At 38.7% G+C, this 26,347-nt stretch overlaps 1 protein-coding gene across 1 annotated transcript in view; it reads left to right on the top strand.

Moving 5' to 3' along the window:
- The window catches only part of sds22 (protein phosphatase 1 regulatory subunit sds22), a 214,026-nt gene that overhangs the window by 151,071 nt on the left and 36,608 nt on the right, over window positions 1-26,347 (top strand). The window contains exon 7 of the mRNA XM_067137327.2: window positions 11,439-11,630. Coding sequence (XP_066993428.1) covers window positions 11,439-11,630 — 192 coding nt within the window. The remainder of the gene's footprint in view (window positions 1-11,438; window positions 11,631-26,347) is intronic.

Raw genomic sequence — 26,347 nt, 5'->3', positions numbered from 1 at the left:
TTCACTCCCCTTTCCTCCTTTTCCTCTTCCCCACCTTCTCCTTACCCTCTCCCTTTCTTGTCTTTCTCTTTCTGCTCTCTTAGACATTTCCAAATTCAGCCCCTCACTGTATCACTCTGGGAATGTGAGTTATATATTATATTTTTCTCGATCAATTCATTGCCTTTCAAATCTTTCCCTCACCTAAATTGGCTTTCATTACTCTCATTATGTCTTTCTATTTCCTCATCGAACTGGGAAATAAAATCAACCATGGTTCAGAACAATATAACCTTCAAAATGATCTCTTCTCCACCTCAAGAACTACTCGAGCATTTATCTTAAAGATACCTTTGTTTGTCAACTGTGATTCTCAATTGTTCCATTATTGCACTCTGTTTTACTTATTTCTCTTCACAATGGTGTTTAATTTCAACTTTTCTGCATAACAAGACAACTAGCTATTTGCATCTTAATATATCAAACATATGATTATAAGATTTAACATCATGCTATTAATTCATCTTCACATCAAGATTTTAAAGACATCAGTGGCGTATGCTGTGATCAAGACGTGGCCTACCACTAGACTTAGGTTACTCCTTTTCGATAGTTGGTTTAGTGAACGTCAAGCCACCGGAGTAGCTTGCTGTGCCGTCGATGCCGTTTCAAAACTCACTGCCCTGGCTTGTGCCACTGCCAATACTCAACACCTGTTCAGTGGAAATGGTAGCTGCAGGTTTAACAAATTAAAGTCCTTCTTTATGGCTAAATTGGTAGAATGTTTTCCTTTGGTCCGATGGCCCCAGTTCAACTCTCGGAATCAACCTCCTCGTACTCTTAATTCCCCTCGCTTCAGAACTGGGTATTTATGACATCTTCATTGGGTCACCACCAAGCCTTTCCAGAGGCTATGCACCACATTATTATTATTATTATTATTATTATTATTATTATTATTATTATTATTATTATTATTATTATTATTATTTCCGGGCGAGTTGGCCATGCGGTTAGAGGCGCGCGGCAGTGAGCTTTCATCCGGGAGATGATGGGTTCGAATCCCACTGTTGGCAGCCCTGAAGATGGTTTTCCGTGGTTTCCCATTTTCACACCAGGCAAATGCCGGGTTTGTGCCTTAATTAAGGCCATGGCTGCTTCTTACCAACTCCTAGGCCTTTGCTATCCCATCGTTGCCATAAGGCCTATCTGTGTTGGTGCGACGTAAAACCACTAGCAAAAGAAAATTATTATCAAATCAACATGTGGAATTTTACAGGTTTGCAGGCGGTCCCACACGTCATTCACTGGTTTGTTAGCTTTCTCGGTAAATCAGTGGTTGTGTCCGACCCATGATCATGGGTTCGGTTCCAAACAACAAAAGAGAATACTGAACCTGAAAGATTACATTTCATTTTAGCGGATCTACGTATAAGAAAGAAAATTATACTACTCCTATAACAACAGACACTGCAGTGTCTTCCTACAATGATGTAGAATTAGACGGGAGTGAAAATTAAATACTAGCGTTCTGTTATCTATATAATTAAGTCAGAATTATGCGGTGAGGAAGCACATGTGATAAGGAACGCATGGTTACACTCTCTGCCTAGTTAGCAGTGGTGATCTGACAGGCCGAAGCTTTGCAAACCTGTCCCCTCGGTCCTCTCGGTCCTCTCGGTCCCCTCACCTATCTGATATACAGCAGCAAGCCGCGCGAGGTGAGTCAAGTGGAGAGGGATGTACCACCAGGGCTGCAATGTCGGTCGCCGATACCTTGCACTCAGAACTATGAGCGACGTTTTTTCCTATTGCTTTCAAGTTTTATAAGTGGAACAATGTGTCAAATGTTTACATTATAATGTGCTTTAAGATTTCCATTGTCTCATTTGATGTTTGGGCATTTAAAACCTAGTGCTTTATACTCAAGTGTTATATAGCTCCACACAAACTTTCGTCTTGAAAAATCTTTATTTCTTCTATGTTACCTGTTATTCATCTTTGCATTGCTTTTATCTTATACCTTTCGAACGATCAGCTGATGATGATCCAAATCTGGGGTTGAAACCGGTACCATTTGTGATTGACTTATGATGCAACCTTGTATTACTAAGTATTATTGTATTGAATAGGTGGAATGTCCAGTCTTTCATGAACAATTTGGTATATCAATTATTGTGCTGGAGTTTATATTAGGGGCAATAAAATTAGGTTTAAACATAACTCTGCGCGCTGAATATCACTAGACAACAGCTACCAGTCAAACATTATTTTTGGATTGCCTCCACTTCAGTGATGTGCAGTAATAGTAATGTAAAAATTATGGAAAAATTAAAAGATTAAATACATTAAAGAAATTGACAAACCCACGTTTAACCTCAACAAAGGCTTCATATAAAGCAAATATACAGACATAAAATCATTTTAAATATCCTGCAAATCAGCAAAAATAAAGGATCATGTGATAAAATTCAGTCCTGCGCATACTGTCCCAATTCCTTAACATAAAAAATACCTCGACAACCAACTTGCTCGGGTGGGTTGATTATTTGTACGACATCCTCTGTAGGATATTCTAGAAGATCTTCTTTCTGGGGCCACTTAAACTTGTTTCTGGATTTTGACATGGAGGAGATCATGAAGTCCTTCATTGTTGTTTTTGTGATCCATCCCCAGATACAGTTCACCTTCGTATGTAAAAAGTACATACCTCCCCTCGCCCACATGTTCTGTTAGAACCTTGTGGGCACACCAGACAAATGCTGGGGCTGTACCTTAATTAAGGCCATGGCCGCTTCCTTCCCACTCCTAGCCCTTTCCCGTCCAATCGTCGCCATAAGACCTATCTGTGTCGGCGCGATGTAAAGCAACTGGCAAAAAAAAAAAAAAAAAAATCCTCGTGGGGCGTGAGCAAGCGGTTTAGTGAAGACTCATCAGCGCCTTTGGGCCTATCTTCTTCCTCGACGTCCAAGGTTATGCTGTCATCTGATTCTGCATAAGGTACAGGTGAAGAGCTCTCATCAGTCCTGCTGTCTGTGTCCTCTCTGTTCTCCGTTCCTTCTTTCCCAGGGGAGGAGCTAGTCATGCAGTTGTAGTTCTTTTTTTTTTTAGTGGATGGCTCGGCCTTCCTGGAACATTTTCTACATAAATGCTTTTTTCTGCTGGAACATTAACCTTTTTACACCTCACCATTTGATGTTTCTGCGTTGCTTCCTCTCTTCTGCAGAAGGTGATCCATAAAGGTCTCACCGATGACTGCATTGAGCTCTGATTCCTGGGCCATCATTAATGATGGAAGCCTTTCCAGGACCATTTGGTGATTCAAGAGGTAGACGCCGGTTTTTCGGAAGCCTGCTTTCAAATTATCTCCCTTTGAGGTAACGGTTTCCCACAGCTTCTTCAGCAAGGTCGGAAATCGGTCCTTGGGCACAGAGCTGCACCTGCTGGCAGCTGCCGTCTCTTTCCAATCCCCAAGTACAGTAGCGGCGATTGGGAATAGGAATTGGGGGCAAAAAATGTACAGGCAACAAAAAGTACCCGGGTTTGTGGGATATAGCAGATGGGGCATGGGGGCGAGGTAATGTTTGGAGGGGATGGGAATATAAACATCACAACTGAAAAAAAATAGTAATGGTAATTTTTTTATGCTCTCTGAGCAAATTTCGTCAGAGAGGTAAAGGTTATCAGTTTACCAACTTAAGTGCAGTAATAATAGATTTTTGAGATTTGATTCAATACTATACAATAAAACTTTCACCAAAGGAATGATATTACAAAGGTATTACGATTGAATAGAAGTACGGCATGATTATTCAGTTAAAAATAATTGAGTATTTGACAACACACTGAAAACTAACAGACACTAAAGAGACTACCAGACTGACGAATGCGCGCGGCTAGCAGGTGAATCATACCTCAGTGCCATGACCTTGGCAAAAAATGTACCCCTGCTACCCTTCCTCACAGCACACACAAAATCTCCTCTACTTGGTGTGGTGCTACACAAATCGGTTCATCTAAAGAAAATAAAGGAAATAATTACAGTATGTTTCAAGACAACAGGGCTTGTTCAAATTGCTTGTTTTAATAATTCCTCTAATTCCTCGTTTCAGCCGGCTAAAATGGAATAAAACTGTAATGTTTTCTCCACAAGGGCTTCTCTTCCCCCCTCGCCCCCCCACCTTCCAATCACCACTTCAGCCCGAGTATCTTCCGCTGCTGTAATTTTAATGGGCGAAAGTACGCGATGTTGAGTGGTTGCAGAAGGTGGGTGGTGTTCGGCGGAAGAGCAAGGAGTAATTGGATAAACCAGTCCTCAAAGCATTCGCTGTTGAACCACCCACTCTCGGTCCTGTTGTACCTGGCTCCCGGTGGTCCGTTTTCCGTCCATGTGTCCCACATTATTTCGGCTTTGTAGTTTATTACAAGATAGTTTACGTAAAGGGGGCGAGTGCTCCCACTGCATTCCCACATACCATTAGGGAAGTGCATGCCCTTGACGAGTTCGGGATATTTTGTTCCTCTTTTGGTAACAATTTTTGAAGACCCCAGATCATCAGCTAAATTTGTCTCATCGTAGTTACACACATTCTCAGGTGGAACACCCTCCAACTCTTTCTCCAAATTATTAAAGAAGGCATTCAAGATTTCTTCGTCATTTGCCGCTCTTGTATGTGTGATGTTTTTCGCCACCCTCTGCGTCAAAACAGCATTGTACCTTTGCATAAAATGCCTAGCCCAGTCTAATCCTGGTAGGTTGTTTTTAAAATCTGGGTTCCTTCCTACTACATCTGTCAAGGTACACTTTCACGGTACATCGAAAGTCAAATGTCCGCGTAGGGAATCCAAAATGTGACAAAGCTATGGTATGGGAAACAAACCGTTCATCTTCTGCATCTGTAAATACACACTGCTTGCCAACTGTTCCACCGTGCCTTTCCTTGACTTTTAGTAGAAGTGTTTTTTTTGGGGGGGATTCTGTACTTTTGAGACACCTTCTGGTACATTAGGGTTTTTGTCTTAATTGCATTAATAGCCTCTTCCAAACTATCATCGGTATAATAATTTTTGTATGCCCTTGACCCTAGGGCTCGTGTATATTTCCGTACCATACTTTCAGGGTTCCTAAAACAAAAGAGATAATAATAATAATTAGTTAAAACGTTTGTGTGAGGTAACTTTGGGACCGTCTCAGATGATAGAAATGATAGCCAAAGCCTGTATAATTTGTTGTAGTTACCTGTCTTTCGTGGTACAAATATAGTTCCACTGTCATACGTGAAAGTTTGCAGCACACTTATCACTTGTCAAAACTGACACCAAGGTAAAAATGGCTGCTGTTTAGCACAGGTTGTTCACAGAGAATCTGGGTATGGCCGATAGATGGCAACAAAGAACAAAGCTTCAAAAGATCTCAGACAATACACTGTCTCACACGTGGTGACCACGGGATATTTAAAACCACACAGTAGTGTCGCTGTCCCAATTTTACCCCCCCATTCCCAAAGTAGCCCCAGTTTACGGTAGTTACCACGTTTCAATTTCTTGTGGATGGACAGATCAGAGCCATTTTCCATTTGTCGTAGGACAGATATCCTAATTATGATAAAACCTTCAATAATCGTATTTTGAAGTTTTACGATGAGTCGAAAGTATTATGTTAATATAATCACAGCAATAGAACCAGCTTTTGGGTGGTTAGGCCGTGTGCATAATGCAGAGTTTCGTCCAGACGTGCCATTTGGACTCATCAGCTGGAATGGCACGCCCCTCCAGGACTCTGCATAGCAGAGGCAGACCAAACTGTGTGGCCCCGCCGAGTTAGCAAATCAAGTTTGCTAACCTGCTAAAGGAGAAAAGATTTCTCCGTTCAAAAAAAAATGCTCCCCCATTGGAGATACAACATCAAAAAAGGCTTTCACGGCCGCAGATCTTATAATCACAGCAATAGAACCAGCTTTTGGGTGGTTAGGCCGTGTGCATAATGCAGAGTTTCGTCCAAATGAGTCCAAATGGCACGTCTGGACGAAACTCTGCATTATGCACACGGCCTAACCACCCAAAAGCTGGTTCTATTGCTGTGATTATAAGATCTGCGGCCGTGAAAGCCTTTTTTGATATTATGTTAATATATTTATGTTTCTTGTCCCTGGACGTATAACGTACATATGCTTATCCTGCTTAACGTAGCAACGGACGTACGGACACACAGACTTCCAATATGGCATCAAGTCTCTGGTGTGAAACATGTATATTTTCTTTGTAGATTGTTTGAGAGGAGCGATTGTTTTTGATCCGGCAGGAGATAGTAAAAAAGTTAGCACTGTGGTGTTTAAAAAGAGAGATTGACGAGAGTAGGATAAGTTTCGTAGTGACACTAAAGTTGTTTAGAAATTAGTAAATGTGTTCTCGTGTGATATTTTTCTCCGTAAAATAAAAATATTGCATATAGAGAACGATAAATTGGCGACCGTGACAGGATTTTCGAAACTTAACGATGAAGATTGATCAAATGACGGTAGTGATTTTATGAAAGGCGTTGGCATCCCGAGTGTTACCGATGGCTGGGAGCAAGGCAGAACTACAAGAGAGGCTGCGCCAGGATCTGATAGAAAACGAGGAAGACCCGGGCAGTTTTGATTTTGAAGTCATCTCGGAGAAGGAAGCCAACGACCGGGTAGGCATTATGCTTACGCAATTAACTACTTTGATCGGGACACAATCTGAAAAACTCAAAGGGAAAATCAAGGCCCAGTCTCAAGAGATAAAAGGCCAAATTGATTCCTGGGTTAAAGATCTAAAAGAGGATATTTCAAAAATTAATGACAAAAGCAACAGCGTAGAATTAGATGTAGATAAAGTAGTAAGTGATATGCACACCTTGGAAAACAAAGTCAAGAAGAAGAAAGGTGAAGAGAAAACCATTTCAGAGGCTAACAATGCAAAAGATCAAGTTTGATGCTCATTCTACAACTGAAGAAGGTCAACGAAAGAAACCTGTGAATGATCTGTCCTGTCCTCATTGCTTAATACAATGAGACACAATACAGGAGTACAAAATGCACCTTTATTAATCTAAACACATAAATACCATGAGGAAACAGTCATTTTTACATAAGCAGACCTTGCAGCGAATGCGTACAAATCGTCAAAAGCAACGCATTCTAGAGGAAACGGAAGAGTTCCGGCATACACTGTCTGATAGAACGAAGTTCTGTGCCATTTGTAAGCTCAATTACAAGCAGCCCAAATCAGCATACATGACTTCTGAGGACCATGAGAATATGGTGAAATTCTTGAATCCATATTGCCAGGTGTGTAAACAAAGATTCAATACACTAATATCTTATGAATATCATCTGTGTTCCTTGGATCACATCAATTTCAAGGCTCTCTTGGCTGACAAATCCAAGAGTGACGATGAAGAGAGTGGTGGAAAGGATGATGAAAAGGAGCTCAACCTTGTCAATTTTATGATTCTTGATTCAGTAGGTTCTGTTGATGGTGAGGAAGGAGAAAGCAGAGGAGATGAAAAAGCTGAAAAGAAAACTGGGGGAGAAGAAGAGAAGGAAATCAAACCCAGATCTAAAGGCCCGGAAGGTGGGGGTGTATTACTATGATTGGTGTTGTACCTACTTGTCATGGTATGATGAACAAGAGAGAGTTCTAACCATCCATTATCACTCAAGGTCACACTTACGGCGATATGTACATTATCGTGAAGATAGATTTCTTAGAAAAGAGGCTGAGAGACTTCATCAGAAACAGTTGGCAAGAAAAAGGCTGAAAAAGAAGCAAGGGTCAAAAAGGCATCTGGAGAGAAGGATCAATCAGATAGTAAAACAGCTGAAAATAAGAAAAAAAGCGAGAAGGATGGGGAGAAAAGCTCAGAAGATACAACAGGTGAATCTTCCAAGAAAAAGAAAAAAGACGACTGAAATGGCAGTGAGGTTTCTCAAGGAGAAGGTGTTATCTCGACCCCTACAGAAGAGCGGAGGGACCGGAGTGGGCACTCTCTGGGGGGTCCCGGAAGAGTGCGAACTCCGGAGAGGGTCAACATGCACCGATGCCTGTTCTGGAGGATGGAATAGCTGAAGACATAGATATCAAGACGCCTAGATGTAATTTGGGACCTGGAGAAGGGAAGGTCCGGGATGAGTATTGAAGGTTTTAGGGGGGATAATTGTCGTAGGACAGATATCCTAAGTATGATTAAACCTTGACATAGATGTTGATTCCCACAGAGAATCTGAAATATTTGTCCTGAATGAGTAAATTTATAATACCAATATAAATGGTCCGTTATTGGACATTACAAATTTTCCAGCTAACTCATTCTTGGTTGCCAGCGTTTCGCCCTCATGTGCTAGGGTGGGCTCATCAGTTGGTACCTAGCACACCTACCAATACGCTGGCTAGTGCATACCGTGGAGGCCAAAAAACCTTCAATAATCGTATTTTGAAGTTTTACGATGAGTCAAAAGTATTATGTTAATATATTTATTTTTTGTGTCCCTGGATGTATAACGTACATATGCTTATCCTGCTTAACATAGCAACAGACGTACGGACACACAGACTTCCAATATGGCGTCAGGAAACAGCACCATTAGATCTCTGGTGTGAAACATGTATATTTTCTTTGTAGATTGTTTGAGAGGAGCAATTGTTTTCGATCTGGCAGGAGATAGTAAAAAGTTAGCACTGTGGTGTTTAAAAAGAGAGATTGACGAGACTAGGATAAGTTTCGTAGTGACAGTAAAGTTGTTTAGAAATTAGTAAACGTGTTCTCGTGTGATATTTTTCTCCGTAAATAAAAAAATCTCATATATAGAACGATACATTCTATTGGTATATCTATCTTTATGGGCTATAAACTTCATGTTGATTGGTCAGTATTGAACTGTGATTACACAGATAATTAAAAAAGTTTAATAGTTCCACCTTTTCAATACAAAATTTTTGCAATGCGGTTTACACTACAAGTAAAACTTTTATTTGTTACTAGTTTCGACCTAAGGTCAAGGTCATCATCAGCCAATAACACAAATTACACAACATATCAAAAGGTCCATAAACAATTTACATATGCTGTAAACATTAATAAGAAACATGTAAGAGTTAAAATTAGACAGATTTTAATATTGTGATTTGATGCTATAAAGTTAAAAGTTGAAGATGAAGAATAGTTACAAAGGTGATAAAGGTTTTAAATTGTGCATAAATTGCATGAAAATACGGCACTTGACTGCCGTTAAAGGATGGTTCAAGTTGATTAATCTAGATGCTGTGTTCTTTCTTGAAATTTCTCCTCCTTCCTGGATCATCTCTGCCTGTATTCAGTCTTCATCTGGGCTCTTCTTAAGCCGTTTGATTTGGATCTTGGGTCTCATCCCGAGTTGGTGGTAGTTAATCTGAGTCAGCTGTGGTTGGGAACTGGAACTAGAAAAATATTTTAGGTTCGTCGCAATTGAAGAGCTGCTTGAAGTATTCCTTATATATCTCAGCAATATCACTATCGTCGGTCAAGATCACATCATCAGAGTCTTTGACAAACTTTACAAATTTGTGAGGGAGAATCTTTATACAGGTCTTTTGCAGGCACCATGGAGTGTATCTCCAAGATTATTGAGGTCTCTTGTTAAATGTTCTGTATTCTCACTATCACCAAATCCTTCAGACTACCAAGCTCAGTAGCTGCAGTCGCTTCAGTGCAGCCAGTATCCAGTATTCGGGAGATAGTGGGTTTGAACCCCACTGTCGGCAGCCCTGAAGATGGTATTCTGTGGTTTCTCATGTTCACACCAGGCAAATGCTGGTGCTCTACCTCAATTAAGGCCACGGCTCCTTCCTTCCCACTCGTAGCCCTTTCCTGTCCCATCGTCGCCATAAGACCTATATGTGTCGGTGCGACGTAAAGCAACTTTGTAAAAAAAAAAAAAAAAAAAAAAAACATTCAGGCTTGATCTCTCTAAAGAATTTAATTGCATTAGCAACACTATCACTAAATAATTGAAAAGCCAACCTTGCAGTCAAATTTTACCAACAGTTACAGTATTCTAGATTGACTCCTATTCTGAATTTGTTTGTCAGTCTTTGAAGTTGCCCCAAGTTGACATTCTCTGGTATAGATCCAAACTAATTTCAAATTATGACTTGGAGACCTCAATAATCTTGCTGATACACTTAATTCCATGTTGCCTGCAAAATGCCTCGTACAAAATTCTCCCTCACACAAAATACAGGTGTACTAAAATTTTTAGAAAGCATCATAACAAAAGAAAACACGTTTTCATCCACCAAGGGTAACATTGAAAAAACTCTTGAAATATCAGAAATTTTGTAGAGCAGAGGATTTGGCTATGTTTTTAACAGCTAAATTAAATCAAGATCCCTTGGACCACCACTTTTGGGATTTACATTCTTTAAGTTGGGTTGATCATCCCTCCACCATTGACTTTCTATAACTTATTTTAAATTTGACTGTGAAGCAAAAATTGAATCACCCCGTTACTTCATTTGTTAATCAGATGTGTACAATGGCTAGAGAAAATGAGAGGAGCAAAGAAATGAATGCTTCCACAGAAGAAAAATCAAAGAAAAAATCATAGTGAAGGCCTGGGAAAATTAAATCATTCTTCCATATGAAGGAGATCTCATTAAACAGAATTTGATGGTCTATCGTGCAGGCTACATAGTAAAAAGAAGTGAAAAGAACATCAGTTGTTTAGATTGCATTTGCACCCTGTGTAGTGAACTGCTTCCTTATCTTTCATTAGCATCTATTACCTTAATGAAATTTTATGGCCGGGCTGAGTGGCTTAGGCGGTTGAGGCGCTGGCTTTCTGACCCCAACTTGGCAGGTTCGATCCTGGCTCAGTCCGGTGGTATTTGAAGGTGTTCAAATACATCAGCCTCGTATCAGTAGATTTACTGGCACGAACAAGAACTTATGCAGAACTAAATTCTGGCACCTCGGCATCTCCGAAAACCTAAAAGTAGTTAGTGGGACATAAAGCAAATAACATTTTTTATTATTATTATTATTATTGAAATTTTATGGGTAAAAAGAAATTGTCACATATTTGACATCACGTATTCCAGTTCCTTTTTACAAGCAGAAATTATAATCTCAGAAAAATTGTATTCAGAACATAATGTATGGGGCGGTATATTTTTTGAGTGTTTGGAAAGTATAGATTCCATTTTTATTGGTCTGTCAGATTTAGGATGCAGTATTAATTAGAGATGTGAACTTGCACGAAAGCTAGTTTTTGATTGCTGTACCTTAAATGTTGGTTTTTCTTCCGTACTAAAGAATTAAGGAACTAACCGCCGCCACCACATGTGTACAATGATATATTGAATTGCCTAGATACTATAGTCTTAAAAAATCATGTACATAGAGCTATATTTTATTTATTTATTTATTCATTTATTCTGTTCAATTGCTGTTGCAGAGTAATCGGCTAACAAAGATAGAAAACCTTGAATGTTTAACAGAACTAGATCAACTCTATCTTTCTGAGAATGGATTAACAGTTATTGAGAATCTTGAAAAGAATACAAAAATTACCACTCTAGACTTGGCTTCAAACAAGATTCAGAAAATTGAGAATGTGGATCATCTTGCAGATTTGGAGGAATTCTGGGTGAGTACATTGTTTTTAATATAGCATGAAGAAATGTTTTACTACAGTGTTGGGACACAAAAATTGATCATTGGAAAATGTCAAAGGCCTATATGATTTAAAAGAGAGTTTAAATGGTGTAATGTGCTTTAAATTACCTAAACTATATTACAAGTAACAAACAGTATGCATCAATATTTCATTTCTGGAACTTTGATGATGACTTTATCATGAAAATAGAGCCTTATCAATTTGTGGGGTTTAATGTGTTCACGTGATTGTTGTTGGGTAGTGGTGAATGTGAAACTGCTTATTCATGTGAAGTTGCAAGTATTTAAACTTATTTCTGCATGTAAACCTTAACTTTAGATTTTTATGTACTCTGTTCAGTATTCTTCTTGTTCCTGCCTGTAATATCTGTTGACAGTGTTCAGTAGAGTCTCACATTGTTTGCTGCTACATTATAAGGGTTAACATACAATCATCCTCCCTGGTTTGCCAGTTGATTGTGTCACAGTATTAACATCAGTTTGAATTATCTTTATGAATCTGCCTGAAATTACAGGCTAGCACAAAGATCAAGAATAATACAACAAATTTATAAATTAATATCCTACAGCAGTTATGAACAAAGGAAATGGGATATGAACTAGTGGCTTGTGCAACAAATGCTGCAGAAAAGAAAAATCATGGTTCCAAAGTACCTGGGTGAAACTGCAGTTGGTGTTTTACAGTCTAGCTGTTGCCATTGGAACTCTGAGCTTAATTTCTTTCAAATGAGGGCAGGCTGCATCTAGAGGGATGTCCTGTAGCAGACATGGCAGTATACTATATAGCAAAGGTAACTCCATAAGTGTATAGAAGCAAAGCCTCAAACCACAGCTCATAATAACTTCACCCTACCATCTTAAACAGTATGCTAACCCATTACTACTTGAAACTGGCGATTTTCTTACTATAGTGCTAGTATGGATGATATGTTGCAGAGTGCCTTGGAATGACGCCATCTGCCATATAGTATCTACCCATACATTGCGATACCAAGCAGAAGACCTTGGAACTACTTGAAGAAAATAAGAAAATTTTGCATAAAAACTACTGATTTTAGAGGATTTCCAGATAATGTATTTTAAAATGAGGGGTCACTCACTAATATACGGTATTTTTGCAATTTGCTTTATGTCGCACCAGCACAGATAGGTTTTATAAGGGCCGATGACCTCAGATGTTAGGCCCCTTTAAACAACAAGCATCATCATCATCATCATCATCAGATAGGTCTTACGGTGACGATGGAATAGGAAAGGGAGGAGTGGCACGCAAGCCGCCATGGCTTTAATTAAAGTACAGCCCCATCATTTGCCTTGTGTGAAAATGGGAAACTATGGAGAACAATCTTCAGGGCTGCCGACAATGGGGTTCGAACCCACAATCTCCCAAATGCAACCTCACATTGGTCACTAAAATCTGTTTTCCTGTTTTCTCACAATTTCGATTTCTAAAAGCAGTTTATCATATTATACCATATATAGTGATCTGAAGCAGCAATAGCCTCTTTCCTATGGATGACTGTTTGAAAATGTTAATAAATTAATCAGAACAAAGAAAAATGAAGGAATTATAATTTGAGTTTACAGAGCAAAAGTCACGTCACACTGTTTCTTTGTTCTTTCCGCTTATATCATGCACAACTTTCACAACCTTTAGAGTTAAATTTTTCAATAATATCATATTTATTTGCATAATGGATGCACTTTTCCCCTAAATATTTATAACAAAAATCTAGTGTTCTTCTTTATTGCAATGAAAAATCTGTAACAAAAAATTAGACATATTGATGTATACACCTCTCGAATACAAAATAATTGATAGCATCAATAGCAAACCAGTAGCAACTACAAAAAATGATGCATTAGTGGTCTTATTACATTCGAGGCTTCAGTAACTAGTATCAGCTGCTTAACTTCTGTAACTAAGCACAGATAGCAGGTAGCTTACCTTAACCATAATTATTGGTAAAACAAGACCTTGCCATCATTTTATTGCTACTATTACGGTAAAACTTGCTATGTAACTTTTTGACTTATTTCTGTCCATTGGTCAACTCAACCAACTACTACAGGCATTTCAATAACACTGGGTTATTAGCCATTCAGTGCATCTTGTGCACAGTAAAAATTACCAATCACAGTTACAGTTTCCATGCATTGTTATTGTTATTTAAAACCTTTCCCATCTTCGCCAATAAACACTACACATACCCTGAAACTTCTGCACGCTGTTATGTCCTTTACATACATGGTATAGAAATAATTACTAGCCTTCACAAAATGTGTCTTGCCTAGTCAGCACAACTAAGCCTAGTTATTAATCTCTGTTTACTAGTTTTATTGCTTACTATAATCTGTCCGATTTTATGATTTTAAGTATTACTAAGACAATTTTTGTTGAAAATTAAATGCATCCATTAAAGTGAGGATTCCCCCCCCCCCCCCAATCATTTTAAGGGGAAAATTGGGGTGTGTTCATTATTTGGTGACGTCCTTTATGTGAATCAGTACAGTATTTGTATTGGCTCTGTTGCCTTCATGGCCTTGTTTACTAGTATTGTGAATGACAACTGTAAATCTGGATTCTTGACACAGCTGAATGCAATATACAACATTCCATGAGTAGACACAGGCTGAAGATGGTAGACGATCCTATTCCACAGTTCACACCAACATAAGGACCCATCAGCCGATTCACCAAGGCAGAAGTCATTGAAATGATTAGCAAGATAAAGTCTGGGAAGGTAAATGGACCAGATGATATTTCTGCAGAAGTCTGAAAATCAAAGCACTGGGACTCAGCTCAATGGCTCACATGTTTCTTCAATAAGATAATTAAAGAGAGACGGATACCAGCCGAGTGGATGTTGTAGTACAACAATCCTAATTTGGAAGCAGAAGAGTAGTCCAGCTGAATGTTCCAATTATCACCTAGTACTCCTCCTGTCTCGCACAATGAAGGTTTTCGAGTGTATTATTGATCACAGAATCGGGCAAATTGTCCACCTCACCATCAACCAGTGTGGTTTCTTTAAAGAATGTGATACTGCTTGCTTGCTCATCAAGAAGCACTGTGAGAAAACGAGGCACTTACACCTTGTTTTCATCGACCTCGAAAAGGCATTTGATCATGTGCGACAAGACTTAATCTGGCCTGCCCTCTATGATCATGGTGTCCCTGTAGAGCTGATAGATTGGGTCAAACTGCTGTACCACAACCCAAAGAGCCTACTACAATCGGTGGTTGGACTACCTGGTGATTTTTCTGTTTCTGTTGGTGTCCATCAGGGATCTGTACTCTCACCTCTCCTCTGCATACTGTTACAGAGATCTACAGAAATCTGTACCTTGGACGTTGCTCTATGCTGACGATGTACTTTTGACCTCTGAGGATAAGACTGACCTCCAACTACAAATCCAGGCATGGACCAACTGCCTCACAGAATTTGGACTAAGTCTCAACATTAAGAAAACTGAATATTTGACAGCAGATCTAAATGATCTGAATACGATTCAAATTAATGGTGTTGACCTTCCAAAGAGAATATCATTTAAATATCTTGGCTAGAAAATTACTGCAGATGGAACCGTCAGTCCTGAATATCAAATCGCGTGAGCAGCGCATGGCTGATGTGGCACTCATTGTCTGGTGTCGTATGTGGTAAGAAGATTCCAGACCAGCTAAAATCTAAAGTTTATCGATCTGTGGTGTGTCCAGTTGCTCTATTTGGTGCAGAATGCTGGCAACATCGACTTGATATGTTAGAAGCAGAAATGCTCCATGGACATCTGGCTTGACACTGTATGATCATGTCACCAACGTCCGACTCGTTGGCTGCACGGTCAGCGTACTGGCCTTCGGTTCAGAGGGTCCCGGGTTCGATTCCCGGCCGGGTCGGGGATTTTAACCTTAATTGGTTAATTCCAATGGCACGGGGGCTGGGTGTATGTGTTGTCTTCATCATCATTTCATCCTCATTACGACGCGCAGGTCGCCTACGGGCGTCAAATAGAAAGACCTGCACCTGGCGAGCCGAACCCGTCCTGGGATATCCCGGTACTAAAAGCCATACGACATTTCATTTCATGTCACCAACAATGAAGTTTGCAACCATAATGGAGTGTCACCAATCACTAAAAAGTATCGGGAATGTTGCCGTCTCCGCTGGTGTGGGCATGTACTTCGAGCTGCTGAAATAACAGTTGCAAAGACTGGATTGACATTGCTGATTGATGGGAAAAGGCCAGTAGGACGACAGAGACACCATACATAAAGAGGAGGAACAGTTATTGAAGAGTCTGCCCCCGCTGGAGTGTGCAACAGAATACCTTTCTGCTGTCACTGAAGGCAGTAATTGATTGAAACACAAAATTGTTTGAATGACGTGACAAAATTAGAATTAGACTTAACACAATCAGCCACAGAAAAGTTTTCTGTCAATACTAGAACACACCTCATACTTTCTGTGAATATCATACATAACACACAAAATTGCCAGAATGAAATGATGTCACTATAATTTTTCCAATACAGTATTGTATGAAATATGAAAAACCATTAGAATCATTATTAAAATATTTCTCCAAATTGTTTGAGGCATGGAACAAAATTAGATTCAAAGTTAATGGAACAAGAGTTATCACATAACATTGCCAATTAAGGCTTCACAATAGCTGATCGAGAAATCACAGCAAAAGAGTCAGCTTTTGGGTTGTCAGGTCATGTGTATGTGCAGCGTTTCACCCATCATGTGCTATTTGGGCTCATCATTTGGACTGGCACACCTTTCCAATCCAAGATGCTACTATACTCTCTCCCTGTATGACCATCAGAGTTAAATAATTTTACAATAATATTTTTCTATAAGGATTGCTAACCTACCTCTATTGGACTTAAAATTAACACTGACAAGATAAAGGTGATGGTCATTACTAGAACTTGTAACACGCACGTTCTTAAGAACTTGTACAAGTAAGGAAGGTTTAAGTACCTAGACAGCTGGATTACTGAGGACTTGGACTGGAATTACAGATCAATGTACAAGAAATGGCTCGTGCTAGCTTTCTGAAAATGAGGAATCGACTGTGTGACAGAAGCTCAACATGGAAGCACAACACATCTTCATCAGATGCTACGTATATTCAGTGCTTCTGTACGGAGTTGAAACAAAGATTCTGAAATGTAACTCCAGTAGGAGAATACATTCCTTGCTGCTGATGATGCTTGTTGTTTAAAGGGGCCTAACATATAAGGCATCAACCCAATAAATTCCTTTGAGCTGTGGGTATTCTGAAGGATGTTATGGTTCTCGTGGACTGACTCCATGCTGTCATGGGACTGTCGTGCTCAGGCCTATGAGGGGAGAACAAATGTTGGTGTGTACAATCAAGAAAAGATTATGAGGAATTATAAGTACAACCTACTAAATTTGATCAAACAGGGTAAAATTATGGTCATCAAGGTCGCAGTCGAAGAAAGCACTCATGGCTGAGAGACTTATGGGACTGGAGAGGACTATTTTTTAGTAGACTGATAAGTACAGCCGAACATTGTGCAACTTTTGCTTTGGTTGTGGCCAACCTGCACTACAACAACGACGACGACAACAACAAGAAGAATTATTATCATTATTATTATTAAAACCATTAGGATCAGTGTTAAAATAATTTTTCCTCCATACTGTTTGAGGTACAGAACACAAAATGAGGGTTCGCAGAGCAAGAATCACGTAACACTGTTTCTATACTCTCTCCCTGTATGACCATTAGAGTTAAATCATTTTACAATAATATTTTTCTATAAATAATCCTTATGTATTTGCTGTATTGCTGCCTTGGCCTTGCTCACTTGTATTTTGAATGACAACTTACATATCTTCTGGATTTTTGACATTACTAAATGGAACCATTGTCCATTAGTAAACACAGTCTTAGGAACAAGATGACAAGTATATAAAGAGTCTGCTTGCCTAATGAATACATACATACATACATACATACATACATACATACATACATACATACATACATACATACATACATACATACATACATACATACATACATACATACATACATACATCTTCATTCATCTTCATTATAGACCATTATGCCTTTCAGTATTCAGTCTGCAAGCTTCTGTGAATTTAATAAAAGCTGCCACAATCCTCTATTTATAACTAGCCCTGTGGCCTGGTTTAGTTCTGTATCTCTTAAATCGTTAGAAACTGAGTCTAACCATCGTCGTTTTGGTCTCCCTCAACTTCTCTTACCCTCCATAATAGAGTCGATTATTCTCCTAGGTAACCTATCCTCCTCCGTTTGCCTCACATGACCCCATCACCAACGCCAGTTTATGCAAACAGTTTCATCCATCGATTTCATTCCTAACTTAGCCTTTATTTCCTCATTCTGAGAACCTGCCTGCCATTGTTCCCGCCTTTTTATACCATCATTCTCACTCCTTTCATGTCTATTACTTCTAACTTATGAATAACATATTCTGAGTCCTCCCAGATTTCACTCCCCTAAAACAAAGTTGGTCTGAAAACAAACCTATGTAAAGATAGTTTTGTCCGGAAGCTAACTTCCTTCTTACAGAATACTGTCGATTGCAACTACGAGCTCACTGCATAAACTTTACTGCACCTTGATTCAATCTCACTTACTATACTACCATACTAAGAAATACACATCCTAAATACTTGAAATGTTTTACCTGTTCCATCCTTTTATCCCTGATCTGACATTCAGTTCTCTTGGATTTCTTACCTACTAAAATCATTTTAATCTTGGAAAGGCTAATTTTCATACCATACTCATTGCACCTATTTTCAAGTTCCAAGATATTAGACTGTAGGCTTTCAGCACAATCTGCCATTAAGACCAAATCGTAAGTGTAGACCAAACTGCTTACTACATTTCCACCTAACTGAATCCCTCCCTGCCACTTTATACCTTTCAGCAGATGATCTATGTAAACTATGAACAACAAAGGTGAAAGATTACAGTACGTTGAACCAAGAACTTGTTCTGCCATTAATTCTCACTGCAGCTCAGTTGTCATCTTAAACGACTTTGATTGATTTTAATCACATAGTCCTCTGGTATGGTGAATACCTTTTCCCTGGGTACTCTGTCATATGTCTTCTCTAGATCTACAAAACATAAACAAAGCCAGTTTATGCAAACAGTTTCGTCCATCAATTTCATTCCTAACTTAGCCTTTATTTCCTCATTCTGAGTACCTGCCTGCCATTGTTCCCACCTGTTTATACCATCATTCTCACTACTTTCATGTCTATTACTTCTAACTTATGAATTACATATCCTGAGTCCTCCCAGATTTCACTCCCCTAAAGCTTGGTTGTTCGCAGTGTCACCAGGAAGATTTACTTATATTATGTTGAAAAGATTTTCAAAATATTCCTTCCATATGTCCAGTGATTCCCTGGGATCTATTATGAGTTCACCTGAATTACCCAAAACCCTTCCTTTTTTCCCTTCCTTCCTTCCTAAGATTCTTTATTACTGTCCAGAAAGGTTTCGTAGCATTTTTCAATTACCTGCGCATACTAAAAATCTGATCCTGGCAGCCCTTCTGTGGTCTGAAACCGCACTGGTTTTCATCCAACATCTTCTCAACCACTCCCTTCTAAGATGTCAGTGAACACTTTGCCTGGTATACTGATCAATGAGATACCCTCGATAGTTGTTGAAATCCTTTCTCTTCCCTTGCTTATAGATAAATGCAATTACTGCTTTTGTTCAATCAGAAGGTATCTTTCTAACACTCTATGCTAATCTTATTACTCTATGAAGTCATTTCATCCCTGCCTTCCCACTATATTTCACCATTTCAGGTCTAATTTAATCTATTTGCTTTTCCTACATGCAGCATATACCCTTCTGACAACCATACTGTGAAAGGAATCAAAAGTTGCATCATAAAACCAAGAGGTTTTACTACACATAACACAACTGATTACTCAATAATGTATAGTTAGGCAAGGAATAGCTAATTAAAATTTACAACATTAAACTGTACAGAGCGTTACTTTGGTGATCATGCATCACCTATGAAAATCTAGGAATATGACATTACTTGACAAAGAAGATGATACAACATTTTACCTTCCCACAGTTAAACCAGTAAAAAATTCCTTCAAGTGTATAAGACGTTGTCTAGTATGAGAACTGTGCTTTTCATCAACTTGGTTGTCTTCTTCGAGATGTATCTAGGCTTAATTTCTGCGCACGCATGCACGCATGCACGCACGCACCCGTACCCACCCACCCACCCAGAAAGAGAGAGAGCATCAGGACAGTTTGCTTGAAGGACCTGAGTTGGTTCAGTACTATCTTCTAAAGGTTCTGCAGTTGTTTATCTGTCAGTTGGTGCCAGGTGTCTAGTAGAATCATCTCCTTGAGCACCCGACTCACAGGCTTGGTTTTCGAAAATTACTTCATCTTTATAGAGCCCGTTTGTGATCTACCAAAAGCAAAAGTAGCATAACATAACTTGACTGAATTATTCATTGTATTCTCTTTAGGCTATTAATCCCACATACTAATGTGCGACTCCTATACAGTACTTACCAAGAAGTTCACAGTTTTTTGCCAGCTATGGAAATTGTGGTATAAAGTTTTTATTGAACATCATAAATCGTGGTTAATAGTGTTGTGAAGTGTTTCATTCTTAAAGGTATTGTAACTGGGTGTCAGTCAAATACCAAGCCCATTCAAATATCAAGAAGAAGATGATCTTTAGGCTATTAAGTGATAGCAGTTTTTCATTTATGATTACTAACCTGTTTCACAAAATCCGGTTTGGTTTTGAAGTGGCAGTGCAGCATCATTGGAAGAAGTTTACAACCTCAGCTCATTCAAACTACTTATTTGCAGTGTAAGATGGACGTGAAAGTAGAGATCAAAGAGGAACCAATCTGGCTCGAAGACAAGACAAACGCGTTTCTTGAAGATTTTGAATTTGCATCAGAAATTACATCTTTGAAAGAAGAAACCAAATCAGGATTAGCAGACCCAGGGTCAACGCAGGAAAACACATTCGAGAAATTGAGACAAAGCTCCCTTTTCAAAAAGTGAATGGCAATCAGCTTCATAGTTCCGCTTTAGACTCAATTTAGGGCACACTAAGCAAGCTCAAAATAAATAACAGCCAACCAATAAGGAGTGAAAGAAATGAACATTCAACAATAATTAGAACAGTGTCAAGAAGTCAATAATTTTTTTTTTTTTAACTTTTAATTGGAAGACAAACAGATATTTTTAGTGTAACAGAGTTGGAACTTTTAACAACTATTCCAATGAATAGATATAGTTTTTTAAGTAGGCTAACTGTGTATTCATCCTGTCTCATTTCATCAACCCATTAACCCCCACATTGTTTTAACATCATTTTAATTTATATTCAGATAGTTTTTAAGAGGAACAATGCACCTGAAATTAATGTACTCAGAAACTTAGTGATTCACCTAAGCTTAACAATAGCTGAAGATGGTCTCAAGTGAGAACGAAACATGTAATGTTTATAATTAATTAATTTGCTAAAAAGCAAATAAAAAGTATCAAAAAGGTGGAAGATTTTCAATTACTGTAAGTCTCTTGTTGACAGATGGAAAGAGGGTACTCTCTCATCTGCAGTATGTTGCAATCTGTGGACCAACCATGTGACATAGATGATACTTGGAAAAAATACTCTAAGAAACTGACCAGCTTTCAACATATACAAATCTGCATCTGTGACTAAAAGGCACACTTTGTAACAATCACGCTCCAATTCACTAAGCCACAGAAGCCGCAGGGAATCATTGACAAATCTACGAGTAGCGACTGTAGTGTGGTTGTTTTTTCCCTAGCATTTTCTAGCACTTTGCACGAACGTAAATGAGGTTTGCCGGGTTCTCCTGAACATAATTTACCCACTATGAAGTTTGCAATGTATTGGCCACACGAATTGGTTGTTTCATCTACCGCTATCCAGGCACAGTTCCCTCCCATGTCAGACCATATTGAATCCATGACAGAAGCTTCCTAAGGGTGGATTCATCTGGTATCCTTAGATTATCACAATACTTTTCAAGAAACGAGCGTAGATATGGATTATTCAATTTGTGCAGCAGAATGTTGTTGCATACAAAAGCTTTATTAATATCATCAGAAAATGTACTAATTTCACACCGTGTTTTCACGTCTGTTAAAAGTAGCTGTTGCGTATTCTTACTCCATTCTTTTGATCTGAAATGTGAAGTTATTTTTGAATGCTGTTCAATTTGAATTTCTCTTTTTTTTAAATTGCATTTTACACTTTTAAAATTATAAAATTCTTTTATTTATAACCACCTATTCCACACATTACAATACACACATTGAATTATAATATAATCATGAAGTGTCTAATATTGGGACATGTTTCATTCGACATAGCAAACATCATCAGCCATTAATGTAACAAAAACTAGGTCAGGGCCCTGAGCTTAAAATATAGAGAATGTTATCATCATATTAAAAAATGAAGCATGTCGTAATAAAAAATGATAATCAACTATCAATACAATAAAAACATTAGACTTGAGGTTGTAACAATATATGCAAGTTAAAAGCAAAATTCGTTGTGGAGTACAGTAACGGTGACAATCTGTGGAATTAAAAACAATTATGAGGCTGCTGGAACATGACAATGGATATTGTGACATAAATATACGTCTATGTGTGAAGCATGGATTAAGGATGAAGTTCCTCACAATATTAACGACCTAGAGCTCTTCTCTTAGGCATTTTTACAGTTTAATCCGTTAAGACACTACAGTAGATGAAGAATAAGTTAACAGATGAATGCACTTGTTTAAGCAAACCTTGGGAGTGTATTGTAAGGAGAAAGCAATGTCAGAAATAAGGAAATAGCTGTTGTGAAAAGGATCATTATCCGTCTACCTACTTGTATTACGACACTGAAATCACTTTCCATGATCAGGGAAGGCTTTTATTGTTGCCAAGGAATGTACAACATATATAGTTCATTAGATTTTTCATTTCGTTCAGAAATCTTAGATGATCAATCACACATAAGAGAAATATATATCTGTATGTGCACTAACATTCAAAATGTGCATTTGCATGTGCACATATGCATTTTTTAAATCCGGGCCCTAGACATAACCAACGATGCCATTTCTGCCTCAGACTTCGCAGTTGATTGTTGACATGACTCCACAAAGTAGCGAAGGAACAAAATGAAGTGTATTACAGGCTTTCATTGAACCTGGTTTATTGGCATCCAAACATTTCAACAATTTGCAGATGGGTGCAAAATTATCGATGTTTGGGTAGTTTTGCCTGCAAAGCTGGGAGTGTTAGAAGGAAAATTTCAGCACTACAGCAGGATGCCAGTTTAGTGACAGTGGTTGAAAGGAATCCCTTTCATACTGCTGCTACTTTCAAGGAAATTGAACCAGGATAAGAATAAACGGTTGCTGGAATGTTACCATATATGATTCTTTATACTAGGTTGTTCTATCCTGATGGAATTCTTCAATTTCAGCAGGATAATCATATGGTCCACACATCTCAATTGATTCGAGACTGGTTTGCAAGCAGACAGGATATCGAATTAATAGACTGGCTTTTCACTCCCCGGACTTGAACCCAACTGAGAATATGTGGACACATTTAAAGAAGCATATATGGAAAAATTGGCCCGATTGCCATCCAAGATACCGGGATGCTGTGGCTGAGAAAAGTTATTTGGAAAGACTAGTTGACTCCGTGTCCACTCAGCTGCATTTCTAAGACAGATGCCACTATGATGTTTTGTTAATGCCACAGAAAATATTTTTGTTCAGAATAAAATCTTTCATTCCATTTGAAGCCAAAATGTGATAGACCCTTTGTCAGAAAAGTTCCAGGACAATTGTTGTATTTCTGAGGTTGCAATGCGAACAAAGGAACAAATGTTGGTTTTATGTTACCTGGTATGTGTATGTTCTGAGATAGCCTTGATCGTGTTTCCACGCACACGCAGTAGGTGGCAGGGCTGTGCTTAGCAACACTGTTTGGTTTAGTGGCAGTGACACAATGGACACTGATTGTGAACAAAGAGTGAACATTAAGTTTGTGTTAAGCTTAGGAAAAACCCTAGTGAAACGTGGACAATGATTACGTAAGCATACGGAGGTGATGCACTGTCAAAAAGTCGTGTGTTCGAGTGGCACGAAAGGTTTTGGGAAGGCAGAGATTCAGTGCAAGGCGATCCCAGAACTAGCTACCTGTCTACAGCACATTCCGATGCAAATGTGGAGCGTGTAAGACAGTTAAGACCATCGTGTAACTGTGCGTGCGATATCAGAAGAACTTAATTTGAATCGTGACGTGTCATAAGATTTTACGCAGCAATTTAGGGAAACGGAAAATGAATGCAAAACTCATCCCACACACCCTAACAGACGACCATAAAGAGGAAGGACAAAGAATTTCTGTGGGTGTACTGGATAGAGCCAAACGTGACCCCGTATTTCCAACAAAGATTATTGCTGAGGATGGAAGTTGATGTTAACAGTATGACCCCCCACACGAAGCATCGAAGTACAGAATGGCGGAGTCCTGAATCACCAGCTTCGTTAAAAGCTCAACATCAACCTTTGAGAACAAAGACAATGTTGATCGCATTTTTTGACAGTAAAGGGTTAATACCAATGTAGTTGGTCCATTATTGGACATTAGGGTTAGTTCACCGTGTGTATGTTCCACCAGGTGAAACAGTGAACCAAACTCATTACATCAAAGTCTTGAAACATTTGCGACAAGCAGTTCAATGATACCAATATACTGTATTTGGTCCGTTATTGGACATTATAAATTTTAAATTATAAATTTAAATTAAAGTAAATTTAAATGAAATTAAATTTAAACTATAAATTTTCAAGAATGGACCAACTATATTGGTATTATAAATTTACTCATCAACTTTATCATGAAGCAGTCTGTCACCATCCTGATTTGTGGCAGTCACAGGACTGGTTCTTACTGCAGGACAATGCAAGACCTCACATTGCTTTATCTGTTACTAAGCATCTGACCAGACATTCTGTCACTGTCGTCCCACATCCACCATATTCACCTGACCTCTCGCCTTGTGATTTTTTCTTGTTTCTGCGTGTGAAATTGCGACTGAAAGGAAAGCTTCATTAAAATATCACAGATATCCAGCGGGCTGTGACACATGAACTTACAAGCATCGCAGTTGAAATTTCTGCTTGCTTCCAAGACCTCCAGAAACGCTGGCAATTGTGTATAGATAGCCATGGGGTCTACTTCGACAGGAGCCAAGATCATTACTTGGTAAGTGCAACTTTTCTATTTGTTACGACCTCAGTCCTGAAACTTTTCTGACATAGGTTGTAATTAGGGGGTGTATGTTGTCAACCTAAAACACTGAAAATGATCAATAAAATGCTGTTAAATTTGTGGAAGAATACTGTAAAATAAGTTAAAAAAACTCAAGATAATGTGCCTTGATATAAAATTGCTCCATGTGCTGTCAGTATACTTTTTTGAACGTTTACTTTCAGGATTATCAATGTCTGTTTTACTTCGCACCAACACAGAGAGGTCTTATGGCAATAATGGGATAGGAAAGGGGGAAGGATACGACGGTGGCCTTAATTAAGATACAGTCCCACCTTTTGCCTGGTGTGAAAATAGAAAACCACCGTCAGAGCTACCGACAGTAGGGTCTGAACCCACTATCCCCCAAATGCAAGCTGACAGCTACATGACCCAAACTGTGCAGCCATTTGCTCGCTTTTAGAGTTATTGTTGTGTTTAATTTAAAGTTTTCATTTTAGATTATTTTGTTTCACATGGAAATTTGTACTTGTGGCAGCCCAGATTGTCTGGGAAGTAATTGATCCTTTCAGATAATAAAAATAAGTTATAATCGTATGTATTTACCCGTTGCGCTTTAGATATGATTTACATGATTCCAACTGTCATTGGGACTATCACCAATCAGTATAGTGAAACTGAAAACTGTGAATTCAATACTAATCTCGGTCATTTTGGACAATTTCTTTTTCACCTTTTCTGACCCGCATGCCGATGGAGCCTGAACTTGGACTTAGATGGCATCCATAGTGTCACAGTTCATCTCAGTGACCACAAAAAAAGTATGGATTCAACACTAATATTGGTCATTTACGATGAATTTTATGTTACTCCCTCCCAAACCCTATTCGTAAGGATGCTAGGGGCGTCTTAGCCCCACACTATTTCTCTCCAGATAGTATTAAGTCATATGTGTACCAAGTTTGGTCGAAATTGCAAGTTTGCCTGTAGTCACTGTCATATGTAGTAGTTTACCTTTGCCGATATCTTTGCGTAAAGATATTATTCCTTAATTGTGTGCATCCCGCTAAGTACAGAAAGTATTACGGACTAGGTATGCCTTCGCCTGCAATTATTGGAATGATCATTTAATGATTTTATGTTATGATTACCCAAAGGTGAGGGAACTTAGAAACCTATCAATGCTTGGTGATTCTCCGGCAGGTAATTCCAGAGAGAATAAAACAAAAATGAAGCAATTTGGTCCAGTAGAACAGACTGGACAAAGCTGTTTTCAGTAATAATTTTTAATATATAGATGACTTAAAAATATTTGACCACACTGAA

Source organism: Anabrus simplex, chromosome 1, assembly GCF_040414725.1.
Source record: "Anabrus simplex isolate iqAnaSimp1 chromosome 1, ASM4041472v1, whole genome shotgun sequence".
NCBI classification, from domain to species: Eukaryota; Metazoa; Arthropoda; class Insecta; order Orthoptera; family Tettigoniidae; genus Anabrus; species Anabrus simplex.
The sequence above is the reverse complement of the archived record's forward strand: the minus strand, read 5'-3'. Positions and strand labels throughout refer to the sequence as shown.